This window comes from Falco cherrug, chromosome 7 (genome assembly GCF_023634085.1).
Source record: "Falco cherrug isolate bFalChe1 chromosome 7, bFalChe1.pri, whole genome shotgun sequence".
NCBI classification, from domain to species: Eukaryota; Metazoa; Chordata; class Aves; order Falconiformes; family Falconidae; genus Falco; species Falco cherrug.
The window spans coordinates 64,302,409-64,315,554 of NC_073703.1; the positions used below are offsets into that span (position 1 = coordinate 64,302,409).

General features: G+C 49.0%; 1 protein-coding gene across 5 annotated transcripts in view; it reads left to right on the top strand.

The window, feature by feature from the left end:
• The window catches only part of FLVCR2 (FLVCR heme transporter 2), a 41,485-nt gene that overhangs the window by 25,732 nt on the left and 2,607 nt on the right, over positions 1–13,146 (top strand). The window contains exons 6-11 of one of the 5 annotated variants that reach the window (XM_027812558.2): positions 2,255–2,365; positions 2,998–3,103; positions 3,574–3,685; positions 4,143–4,198; positions 5,955–6,052; positions 13,054–13,119. In XM_027812558.2, the coding sequence (XP_027668359.2) occupies positions 2,255–2,365; positions 2,998–3,103; positions 3,574–3,685; positions 4,143–4,198; positions 5,955–6,052; positions 13,054–13,087 (517 nt within the window). In that variant the 3' untranslated portion in view covers positions 13,088–13,119. The other 4 variants (XM_014284151.3, XM_027812560.2, XM_027812559.2 and 1 more) reach the window with 4 other exon arrangements.

Genomic DNA, 13,146 nt, shown 5'->3' on the forward strand with positions numbered 1-13,146 from the left:
TGGGAGACTGCATGTTCTGGGAACTCCTTTCTTGCAGCTTGACTAATGACATGGCATCAATGTGAAGCAAATTCCTGACCGCATCTGGCCACGAGCAGCTGCTGGCAATGATAGAGTGAATCGGATATAAACTACTTGGAATACTTGAACCATAAGCCTAGGAAGCAGGGTGAGATTTTGTGGGACTATCCTTAGAGCTCTGCGCTGAGATCAAAATTGGCAATGGGGAGAAAAAATAATAAGCCCCTTCCATGTGCCAGGTGTCCCTGCTGACAGGGACTAAGCTTTTTAGGGCCACAGCCCCCTCCTGGAGGCCTGCACTATTGTAGCACTGACTGCCGTGTAGTTTGGAGACTCCTGTTTATGGATGGAGCACTCAGTTTAAACTTGGTCTGTGCAGCCCACAGGGAGCTGTAATTCTGGCCTTGAGCCCCTTACCTAGTCAGCAGTTTTCCTCCACAGCTACTTGTTAAGAGATGGGAGACATAAGAACTCATCAGAGATATCTGAGGAACCTGTATTGAGCAGAAAAAGGCTTTTACCTGCTTCTCTTTCTGGGGCTGTTCCTTAACTCCTCTGTCAGTCTTTCATCTCTTCTTCTGCAGCCTCCAGGCTGCGTGTTGGCCACGTAGCAGCTCTAGAATGGGTTATAGCAGAAATAAAAGCCTCTCTATGCTGCCTTCACAGATGACTTTTTTCCTCCATGAAAGCATTGGAAAGAACACATTCTAGAAGTAACAGTATTGGAGGTTAAGGAATTTGCCTACCACTTTATTACAAAACAAAATTAGTTGTTACAGCAAAATGTTGTTTAGCCTTTCAATACCTTAAATGTGTCTGGTGAACCTTTGCAAGCATGGATCGATAGTTGAAGTCTGAAATTAGCTGCTAAGCCTGTATTTGGGTAAGACTTGACATATGAGCATGAGCCTTGCTGACTTCATTGCAGCAGTGAGGGAGGACACAACCTTAGCTGGAACATTCTGGTTTTATCTGTAGTATTTCAGTGTACTGGAAACATTTTATTACACAATATAAAACTAGCTGCTTGTTTGGGGTTGGATTTTTGACAGTGGCCACTTGCATTAAAAAGGAGGAAACAAAGTTAAAAATTTGAGGTCTAGCTGCTTTAGTAGCATTCTAGGAACTGATACGAAACACATTCTTTAATGGATTAAGATTAAATACGGTAGAAAGTACACAAATAGCTTGTGGTTATACATTTAACTTCTTCCTAAAAGATGATGGCCAAAAAGTTTTGTCAGCTCTGGTAACTGTTCTGCTTTTTAGATCCTGGTGGAATTTCAGTCAGGTAAAGTGTTTACCTTTTCCTTCCTTCCTATGTGGCAAGGGTTCTCTTGGCATCTACTCAGGGATGACAACTGCTAACTTTTCAGTTCTGGTAATGTTGGCCTGGGCTGCTGCATGTGTTGCACAGTACTGAGCTGACTGACGTTCCTCACTGTGGCCAGACTGCAGGTCTGTCAGTTCCCAGGATTTGCCTGGCATGATTTCTGGGCATGGGATTTCTTTGTCCCCTCTGCCCAGAGACAAGAGCTCGTGGCTCAGCTCCTGTTGGCCATGGAACTGGCACTAGCCCTGCTCAACGCTCCTGTGGCTTGGGTGTGAGGCTGCGAGAGCAACATGGCTTGCAAATCACCTCTCTAAGTACAGTAGGCAGTTTAAACACAGAAAGGAGCAGCAATGAAAGGTGTTTTGGATAGCACTGAAACATTGGCACTTCTTCCCTTTGCTTTCCTGCTTGGAAGTGCTCAATCCCCTTGGCTCCTGCTTATAAGTAAGTGTGTTCAACTGGTTATAGTACAGAGAGTGCCCAAGAAAGATTAGTGATCTCTTTATTTGGCTCTTGTTCTCCCCCTCAAGAGGTATGTACAGTATGTGACCAGGGACATGCAGCCCATGGTAGGATCTCAGCTTCTTGGCTGCCTCATAGGTGCCTCCTTATAGATGTGATGCCCTGACCCCACAGGGAGCAAAGGCCCCGGTCATGAGGTAGGGATGTTAAAACTCCTAGGTCCTGTTCCTGCTTCTCCTGTTGCCCTGCTGTGTGTGCAGGCCTTTCTGTGCTCTCTGTCAGTCCAGTTCCTCTGTCTGGGGTAAGGGTGTCAGAGCACTGTGCCGCTTTTTTTAGTTTTTATTTTTCTTTAAACCATGTGCTGCAAACTATACCAAGATTTGTGGGCAAAAAGGAGGACTGGACTAAATAAAACCCTGACTCTGCTTTTCCTTGCAGACAGACAACGCTAGTTGTCTATATCATGTCTTTCATGGGAATGATAGTCTACACCTTCACTCTGAGCTTAGGACACCTCTGGGTGGTCTTTGTGACTGCAGGCATACTGGGGTAAGTTCACATGCAGGCTGCTTTCCTCTACATGCGAGCTGCTAGGGGGTGAGCAGGGAGGCAGAGGTCATGGTGCAGGAAGGATTGGGGAGAGCTGTAACCTGTGTGTGGCTCCTGCATGGTTTAAGGACAAAATGACCTGCTCTTCCCATCTCCCTCTTGTGTTTCATTAGTCAGGGACATTAGTATGGCCCTGCTCAGCTGCGGCTGCCCTAAATGTTCCAGGTAATCAAGTGAAAGCATTTGGGAAGGCAAGTGGTACCAAAGCCCCAGAGATGACCAATGGGCAGGACTAAAAAGCATGTGGGCCTGGGTGGCTGTTTGACCATGCTGGGGCTGATGCCCCTTAGAGTTACTTGTGGAAGATGCTGCTTTTAATGCCTTGTTCTTGCAGCAATCAGCAGCTCCCTGCTGGCCTGGCTCTGTGCCTTGAGGCTGTGGGCAAAAGTATTTCTGGGTAGGAGAGGGTGCCATGGTGAGGGAGTCAGACCACTGCCCAGATTATGACAATGCTAGGGGACACATCCTGTGCAGTCAGTGAAGCATCCCAAAAAGGATATGGGCTATACTGTGCCTCTTCAGTCTTCCTTCAGACAGTTGCTGAGTCTTCCTTTCTCCGTGTTTCTTTACAGGTTTTTCATGACAGGATACCTTCCCCTGGGCTTTGAGTTTGCTGCAGAGTTGACATACCCAGAATCGGAAGGAACATCATCAGGGCTCCTTAATGTCTCAGCACAGGTAGGTGTTTTCACTTTGCTTGCCTCTTTATGATTTAATCTCTCTGCCTATAGTTCCCAGGCTTGAACTCCTATGTCTTGTGCATGACTATTGTAATGTACTGCAGGTCTATGCACCCCGGGACCTGGCTTTTTGAATGATGTTCCTCATGGCATTTCTCTACTGGCACCCATTCAGTTTCTGCTTAGGAAAATCTATCGGGATGCTAGTCATCCTTGCCTTTTCCAACGTTGCTCCTAACACTCTGGGACCTGGCTTTTCTCCACTGAGAGATGGGATTCCAGCCTTAAGGGTCACATGTCTTCCTATCAGCTGCAAGGAGGTGCCTCTGGATGTGGTTATAACCACCCTTTAGCCTCGCTAGGCCAACTGCTTGGCCTGCCTGAATGCTCTGATACTTTGGTAAAGCTGGGAAGTTGTTCAGGCTGCTTTATAATAACAGTACAGCTTGACATTGCCTTTGTTTGTAGATTTTTGGTATTGCCTTCACCATTGGCCAAGGGCAAATCATGGATCACTTTGGGCCGAGTGAAGGAAACCTCCTTCTTTGTTCCTTCCTGTTCCTGGGGACCATTATGACAGGTAATTAAAATTTTCAATTTATTCAAAAATCAACAAATTAAATTGTTCCTCTGCTGTGACTCTTCCCTTTGGGTTTGGCATATGAATTGGCGGTCTTTTGTGCATAGTGGTACCTGCAGGAGAGGGCAGGACCCACACAGTAGTCCCATAGCAATGCTGCTGTGCTTCTTCAAGCATCTAGTCTGTGTTACAAAGAACATCTAACACTTCTTGCTCTGGCTGCTGGCCGAGGTCTCAAAGACACACCTTCTACATGCTGGAGGTATATAAGGAGTCTGTCCTGCCTGTTTCAGAAGTGCTGTCTGCCTCATCCAGGAGAGTGGTTTCCCTTGCTCACCACAATGTGTTCCTACCTCCTCTGGGGCTTCTGCTGCCCCTTTGAGTCCTGGTGAAATTGATTTGGGCTCTGCACTGTGACTTAACTGACTTCACATATCTGTTCCTCCCTCTGTCCCAGCATTCATTAAGGCTGATCTCCGAAGACAGCAGGCCAATTTGGATAATGAACAGACGGTGAGTAAACCCTGTCTTGAATCCCTGCCGTGCCCCTGATATTAGCTCAGGACAACACCCAGCCTCTCTCCTTTCTAGGAACAGGGCTGGCCCTTTCCGTTACGATTGCAGCTGTGGCCCTCTTATCCCACTACTTCTTGCCCAGCCTGTGGGGAAGCTCCTTGTTGGCATTTCAGACAGGTGGCTGTAGTCCCAGCTCTGCCAGCCACCAGGGCCTTTGTTTGCTTTCTGTTAACGTCATGCAGAATCTGTAAGCTCTGGTCCTTTGCGAGTCCGCAGGGCTTCACACATCTTTGTCTTGACTAGGGACAGATGTACGGCAGTGCTGTGCTTGCTTCTCTCCCCTGATAATGCACTGAGCCCTCCAGTGCTTTGCCCTTGTTTAGAGCTGGGTAACTATTCTTCCAGGCCCCTAGGGAGGCGGGTTGTTCCTCTTATTCTCTGTCCTCAGCCGCCAAGTGGGGTTCAGTGTATGGACCTGGAGGAAGCTAGGTGGCAAAGCCCAAATGAGGGCTTGAGCAGCCTGGCTCCCCACACTGTGCAGTGCTGCCGACAAGGCTGCTAGTGCATATGTGCACACCAGAGCTTGGGGTGTGATGTCCCTGTGGCACGCTGTGCGATAAATGCAGCTGTTTGCATGTGGGAGAGGGCCTCTGGTAAACTAGTTGCAGTGGATACTCTTAGAACCTCTCCCTGCAGGGAAAGGGCATGGTTGTTGAGGCTCTCTTCCTTATTGCTCTGGGCTCCTCTTCTAGGATGTTAGCAGAGACATCCACTCAAGGTTCATGAAGCCATCAGCGACCATGACTAGCAAAGTGCATAAGCTCGGTTCTCTGCTGGCTCGAGTCAGTTCTTTTCAGAAGACAGTGCTGCCTTCCTCCAGATAATCTAACCAGTCCAATCTGGAGAGAGACCAGAAGGTCCAAGAAGCAGCTCTGCTCCAACAGCTGCCCAGGAAGGTGGATTTTCAATTACAAAATATATGGGGGGTTTTATTTTTATTTTGCTTTTATTTTTTATTTATTTTTACTGAACTGTCTGAGCACAGATGCAGAGGGTAGGAGAAGTAAAGGGAATTGATGCTGCCTTGAGTAGTTCTTGCATATATAATTCCAGACTAGATGGGGGAAGGGGAGGGGGTGGGTGGGGAAAGGCTGTACAATGTATTCAGTTTGGGTAAAGGAGGCTCCCCTCGTTGTCATAACTTAAAAAGAACTCCTGCTTTTTTTTCTGCTCTGAGGCTTACAGCTTTGGCTGATTTTAGCAGTGGTGAGCATCATGTTCTACGGGACCAAGTTAAAGACAGCTGCTCTCCCAGAATCCTGGTGTCAATGGGGGTAACTGGAACACACTTAGCTAAGCTGAGCAGGGGTAAAGACTAGTCCGTTTTGATACATTCTCTGAGGAGGGCATAAGGGACACCCCATCGCTCCCCCAAACATGGCCTCCATGTGGCTGAACTCACCTGGGTACTTCTCAAGCTCAACAAACAACCCCGGGTGCTCAGCCAGCTGAAGGTGGGCTGAACCTGATGTCCTGTGCTAATGCAATCAGGGGAGCAGCCAGCTGGGCTTGGGCATTATGTGCTGCCTTCGTGAAGAGCTCTGATAGAGTCAGGTACTGGAGCTTTTCTGCATGGCACAGCTGCCTCACATGCTTGGGTGACTACTGGTTTCTTCCTTTGCCTGTTCCTCTTATTTCCCTCCCTACTTGCCTCCATCTTTTCTGGGATGGTGACTTCTGGCTGTTGTTACAGAGACTCCAAGGCAGCAATCAGCTCACGGATTACGGGACTGTAGCTTGTAACCCTAACCCCATCAATTCCCATTCCTGCTCACTAGCTCATACACAAAGGTAGGAAAATCGCACTAATCTGCTTCTCTGAACACTCACAGGTGGCGCAGGCACCAAGCCAATGGCACTTCTGGGGTGACAGCAATGGCTGTAGAGTACTGAGAATCTTTCTGACCTTCTCAGATGCCCATCTGAGAGGAAAGACAAGACAGCTTTCAAGAACAGAGTGGAGATCCCACCAGACTTATGTCAGACAGGGCCATAGGGATTCAATTAGGTGCAGCAAGGCAAAGCCAAAGCCTGGCGCTGGAGCAGATGGAGAATGGAATTGTCAGGGAGTTACTGAGGAGAGGAGTTACAGGTGTTTGGAGACTCTTCTCTGACATTACTTTTACAGTCCAGATTCATAGCTGGAGTGATACCAGGAGCCCTATAGAAGAGTCTGGCTTTGATTACAGCCAGGGCGCATGGCCAGCTTCAAGAAGGAAGTTTAAAAACATCTAGTAATAACAGAGTCATTGGGTTGGTGCCTTTTGGTATAAGAATACCTGAAAATCGTAAAGCTCTGTGCTTGCTGATCTGTGAATCTCAATGGCACTTGACATTTTCTCAGCTGTTGCTCAGGGTGTAACGCTTTATTACTCACTGCCTTCTGCTTTGCACTCACTGGCTAATCTGCCAAGTTAACTACATTACCCTTTGCTTGTCAAGGTGTTCATTGAGTGTGTGTATCACTTAGGGCCACAGCCAACAGGACTAACAGGAAAAAGCAGAGTGAGTCTGTTGGCAAAAACAGCGTTAATACTGCTAAGACTAGAGCGTGTGTTACAGGGAGCGTGAAGCTGCGGCCCTTTTGTGCAAATGTGAGGAAAAGTCCCATGGGCAGGGAAAGATCCGACTCCAGGCTGAATGCTTCTGAAGCTGTCTCCGTGCTGCAGTCTGTGGCAATTTTAGCAGGGTACACGTGTGGTTTTGATTTGGGAGTTAGTAGTTGAGAAGATGTAGCTGCATGAGCTGGGCGAGCCTGCTTGGGGTATGCTGGTATTTTTTTGATGGCTGAAGTTTATGTCATCACGTTTGTTAGCAGACCTAGTTTGGTACAGTTGCCAGTGTTACCACTGACATCCCAGTTGCAAAATAGACACTGCGAGGCTCAGGCATATTGCTGCGTATGCCCTGTGTCAAAACTGCTTCCATAAAGAAAAAAAGGTCGTTGTAACAGGAGAGTCCCTTCTGAAGGGAACAGAAAGCCCATTCTTGGGGAAATCTGCTGCCTCCCTGAGGCCTAGGTTAAAGATGTGAAAAAAAACCTTCCTGCCCTTGTATGGCCCTCAGATTATTACCCATTACTGATTTTTCAGGTAGGCAGTGACGAAGTTGCAACAAGAAGTCTGAGGGCAATCAAGAGACTTGAGGGCCTTGGGATGGCTGGTTAAGGGATCAGGAGCACAAGCAGTGTTCTCCTCTGTCCTTCCAGTTGCCGGGAATGATGGGTGAAGAAACAGAAAGAGCCAGCGGATCAATACCTGGCTTCGAGCCTGGTGTCACGGGTAGAATTTTGGTTCTTTTGGTCATGGATTGGTTTCCATGACACCAGGCCTGCTGGCAACAGGTGGGGTGTACCTGTCTCAAAGTAGGAAAGCTATCTTTGCCCAGGCATTAGCAGGGTTCACTGAAAGAGCTTTAAACTAGATTTGAAGGGGGAAAGGGATGAAACCAGGCTTGCTAGAGGTAAACCTTGGTGTGCGGCCCCCATGTTTGAGGGACAGTGTGGTAGCAAGGTCCTTTGGTCTGCCATTTCAGTGGGGGTAGAGGATGGAGATCCGCACAGCAGCAGAGACACAAAGGGTTATTGATGTGTTAGAAACCGTGGAAACACCTGAGAATGGTTGTGTAGGAGTTAGGGCTTCTCCCCCCATGAAGGTGGTGGGATAGATAGCCCAAGTGAATGTCTACACCAGTGCATGTGGCACGAGCAACAAACAGGAGGAGCTGGAAACCCTTGTGCAGCAGGAAAACTATGGTATAGTTGCCATCAAAGAAACGTGGTGGGATGACTTGTACAACTGGAATGTTGCAGTGGATGGCTATAAACTCTTCAGAAGGGATAGGTGAGGAAGGAGAGATGGTGGCGTAGCCCTGTATGTCAGGAAGTGTTTTTATTGTCGAGAGCTCAATGATGGTGACATTAGGGTTGAATGTTTATGGGTGAGAATCAGGAGGAAGGCCAACCAGGCAGATATCATGGTGGCAGTCTGCTGTAGACTACCCAACTGGGAAGAAGAGACAGATGAAATACTCAATAAGCAGCTGGGAGAAGTCTCACAGTCACCAGCCCTTGTTCTCACGGGGGACTTCAACTTAACAGATGTCTGCTGGAAATACCGTACAGAGAGAAGAAACAGTCTAGGAGGTTCCTGGAGTGTGTGGAAGATAAATTCTTGGCACAGCTGGTGAGGGAGCCAACTAGGGAAGGTGCCCGGCTGGACCTGCTTTTTGTGAACAGAGGAGGACCTGTGGGTGATTTGGTGGTTGGAGGCTGTCTTGGGCCCGGCGATCACAAAATGATAAGAGTTTTTGATTCCTGGAGGAGGGGGTCAGCAGAAATGTCGCCTTGGACTTCCAGAGGGCAGGCTTTGGCCTGTTTAGGAGATTGGCTGACAGAGTCCCTGGGGAGGCAGTCCTGAAGGGTCCAGGAAGGCTTCAAGAAGGAAATCTGAAAGGCGCAGGAGCAGGACATCCTCATGATGGATGGAAGAGGAGCTGGTGGGGAAGAAAGCCAGCCTGGCTGAACAGAGAGCATTGGCTGGAACTCAGGGAAAAAAGGCGAATTTATGACCTTTGGAAGAAGGGGCAGGCAACTCAAGAGGACTACAACAATGTCGTGAAATTTGAAGGGCCAAAGCCCAACTAGAACTTAATCTGGCTACTGCTGTAAAAGCAATAAAAAAATGTTTCTATAAATTCATTGATACAAAAGGAGGGGCTAGGGAGGATCTCCATCCTTTATCAGACATGGCGGGGGGGGTGGGGGTGGAAATCTAGTGGCAAAGGATGAGGACAAAGGATAAAGACTCAGGCGAAGAAGGCATTAACAGTAAGACCAGTTGTTTGCTGGATACCCAGCCCCCTGAGCTGGAAGACAGGGACAGGGAGCAGAATGAAGCTCCCATAATCCAAGGGGAAACTGTTAGCAACCTGCTGCACCACTTAGACACACACAAGGCCAAGGGGCTGGATGGGATCCACCCAAGGGCACTGAGGGAGCTGGCAGAAGAGCTCACCAAGCCACTTGCAATCAAATTTATTACCAGTCCTGGCTAACTGGGGAGGCCCCAGTTGACTGGAAGTCAGCAAACGTGCAAGAAGGGCTGGAAGGAGGATCCAGGGAGCTACAGGCCTGTCAGCCTGACTTTGGGGCTGGGAAGGTTATGGAGCAGATCATCTTGAATGCCATCACACAGCTTGTCCAGGACAACCAGCCAGGGTTTATGAAAGGCAGGTCCTGCTTGGCAAACCCAATCTCTTTCTGTGACAAGGTGATCTGCTTAACGGATGAGGGAAAGGCTGTGGATGTTGTCTACCCAGACTTTTGTAAGGCCTTTGACACAGTTTCCCATGGCATTCTTCTGGAGAAACTGGCTGCTCATGGCTTGGACAGGCATACCATTCACTGGGTAAAAAAGTGGCTGTGTGGCCAGGCCCAAAGGCTTGTGGGACAGCCAGTCACAAGTGGTGTTTCCCAGGGCTCAGTGTTGGGGCCAGTTCTGTTCAATATCTTTATCAACGATCTGGGTGAGGGGATCCAGTGCACCCTCAGCAAGTTTGCAGATGACACCGAGTTGCCTGCGGGAGGGCAGGAAGGCTCTGCAGGGGGCTCTGGGCGGGCTGGACCGATGGGCTGATGCCAACTGTTTGAGGTGTAACAAGGCTCAGTACCGGGTCCTGCGCTGGGATCACAGCAACCCCACACAGTGCTACAGGCTGGGGCAGAGCGGCTGGAAAGCTGCCTGGGGGAAAGGACCTGGGGGTGCTGGTCAACAGCCACTGAACAGGAGCCAGCAGTGTGCCCAGGTGGCCAAGGCGGCCAACAGCGTCCTGGCTTGTGCTTGAAACAGTGTGGCCAGCAGGACCAGGGCAGTGCTCGGCGCCCTGTGCTCGGCACTGGTGAGGCTGCACCTCGAATCCTGTGTTTGGTTTTGGGCCCCTCACTGCAAGAGGGACATTGAGGTGCCGGAGCGTGTCCAGAGATGGGCAGCGGGGCTGGGGAAGGGGCTGGGGCACAAGTCCTGTGAGGGGTGGCTGAGGGAACTGGGGTCGTTGTAGCCTGGAGAGCAGGAGGCTGAGGGGGATCTTGTCACTCTCTACAGCTGCCTGAAAGGAGGTTGCAGTTAGGTGGGGGTCGTCTCTTCTCCCAAGTAACAAGTGACAGGACAAGAGGAAACAGCCCCAAGTTGCACCAGGGGAGGTTCAGATTGGATATTAGGAAAAATCTTCACTGAAAGGGTGGTCAGGCATTGGGACAGGCTGCCCAGGGAGGTGGTTGTGTCACCATCCCTGGAGGTGGCCTTGGCAGTGCTGGGTTAATGGTTGGACTGGGTGATCTTAAAGGTCTTTTCCAGCTGAAACCATTCTGTGATTCTGTGGCTGCTGCAAGGACAATGCTGACATGCAGAGTCAGATGTGAGCTTCCAGAGGATGCAGTGCTGTGGAGTTGATGACAGTGGGTCTTCCCCTGTCTTGACCCAGTGGAGGTGCACTCCCACGGTAGAGGTAGGCAGCTGGCTTACTGTTTCCTCTGGGGGCTCATCATCCAGAGCATTGATCTACAAGGTGTGATTCTTCCTGGTGAAGAAGCAGAAAAGATCTGATTGGAAAACTGTCAAAATCTTTAGCTGGATGCTCAGCTGTTGAGTGGCTTTGGTGGAGAGTAGGACTGTGGAACAGCCTGATTTCCCAGTGTATTAAAGAACACACGAGGGAAAAACCCACATGTTGATCTCACAGGGAAAGGGCTTCCATTTTCACCTGGTAGTGACTTCCAGTGACAAAATGGAAAGCCTAGAATTTGGCTGAGCTGTTGACTTTGCAGGGAGAAGAGCAAAGCCATACTTAAAGCCAGTAGCTTCAGTGGCAAGAATCAGCATTTATCAGCCTGGACTTTCTGTCCAGGAATCACAGCCTCTCAACAGGCACCTGTCAGAGCTCTTGGCTACTGTGTCCACACTGCAGGATGTTTTCCCTTCTTCCTGCAGGACCTACCTTGTGTTTACGAGCAGTTTGTCTTCTATCAGTGCCCTTATCTGCTTATGATTATAATCAAACAGATGTTGCAATTAGTGGAACTTGTAGTGGGAACTAAATTAGCCTAACGGCATCGCGGACACCTTGTCCTCTATTAAGAAAGCTGTAGTGTGGTTCCAGCAATCCTCCCACTTGTGTCTGCCTCAGTTCCCAGAGTGCCAGCAGGGTTAGCTTTCTGCATCTCTAGACGCTTGGATCAAATGCCCGTTTTACACGATAATGAGTCTCTTTGTGGGTTGCCTTTGTTGTAAGTACATCTGAAGCCCTTCCAACATTGTGCCTTTAGGTTTCCTAGTCTGTCAGTTGATTCAGCATGCATGTGACGCTGACAAATATGCTGTGCTCAGCCTGTGTGCTCATCTGCTCCTGGTTTCCAGTCTGTGCAAACCTTCCTGTATTGTTGTTCAAGAAGAGTCTTAGGCAGCATCTTGGAAATACTTATAAGCTTGTGTAGGTTTTTAAGAAAGCAGCTATCATACAGAGTGCAAGATTTCAAAGTGGCAGGACTGTCTTTTTGTTCAAATTTGGCTTTGCTAGGCCTCTTTGAAACCTGCAAATGTGATTAATGTGTTGAAGGCACCTGAGACTACTCTGTGCTGCTCTTATACAGTGGTAGATAAACTGAAGTTTTTTGTGTGTGTGTTTCTGCGAAGAACCTATTCTTGATAGCAGAGAGTAAGGAACAAAGTGGTTTCAGACTTTGACCTAGTTTTTGAATTGTAATAAAATTTAAAAACTTTTGTCTGGAGTATTATGCTACCAGCAGAACTGAGCACTTGTGAATGGATGATTTGGATGACCAGGGACCTGCTCTGGGTGTACAGCCACAGTAAGTGATTTGTTTAAAACAGGACTGAAGTTCTGCTGTGTCCTGAAACCATATTCTGGATAAATCAGGACTCGATCAGGGCCAAGTACCTTTTTTTGCTGGTTTTACATCTGCCTGGGTGTAAAGACGAATCTGACGGATCTCAGTGCAATACCCAAAAGCATGTTGCTTTTTGCTCCCGAGGCCAGCGTGATTTAGAGGCTGGCTTAGGGCATGAGGGCAAGCCCTAATAGCCCTCAGGAGCTTACTGGAGTCCCTTGCAAGCTGTAGCATGCTTACTCTCTAGTGAAATACTGCCAATAAAAAAAACCCCTGCTGGAATCTTGTGTAGCAAGCAGAAAGTGTGCACGCCATCCTCTGCTTCGTAAACTTCCCTGCTCCATTTCTGTGCTTACTGTATGGCAAGCAACCTTTCCCTCCTATTCCAAAGCCATGGGCAGGCCATCGGCATCCCCTTTTCCAGTACCATGACTCCTGGCTGTGAGAGCAGCCTTCCTTTCCCAAGGCGGTGGAGCCTTGCAGGCTGCCTGATTTCCTACACCTTTGTTCCTGTAGCTCCACGGCAGGCGAGAGCTGTTTAGACCCCGGAGGTCCTTGGGCAGCCTGTTCAGAGTTGCCAGAGTGCTTCCATGCTGCATTCTGGTGGGGTTTCCCAAGCCTAAATACAGCTTTCCTCTTACTCCTCCCGCTGGCACTACTTCATGCACGCTGCTACCCCTCCTGCTGGTAGGAGTTCCCTCTCTGCGTTTCCTGGCTTGTGCTTCCAGGCATCTCTCTGAAGCTTTCCTGACCTCACTCCTCAGCTTTGGGATCTTGCTGCTGACCTCTGTAAAACGTTTTCACCGGCAGTTTGTCTAAGAGGCTACTCAAAATGAAACTGTTTCCTATCTCTTGCTTCCATGTTGCCTGAACTTCTCCTGAACTGCAGTGGGGATGTGAACCTCTGTCCTGTGTACCTCTGACTCCTGCCTCAGATGTCAAGTCTTGCCCCACAGTGAGTTAACTCAGAACCCAGGCTGTG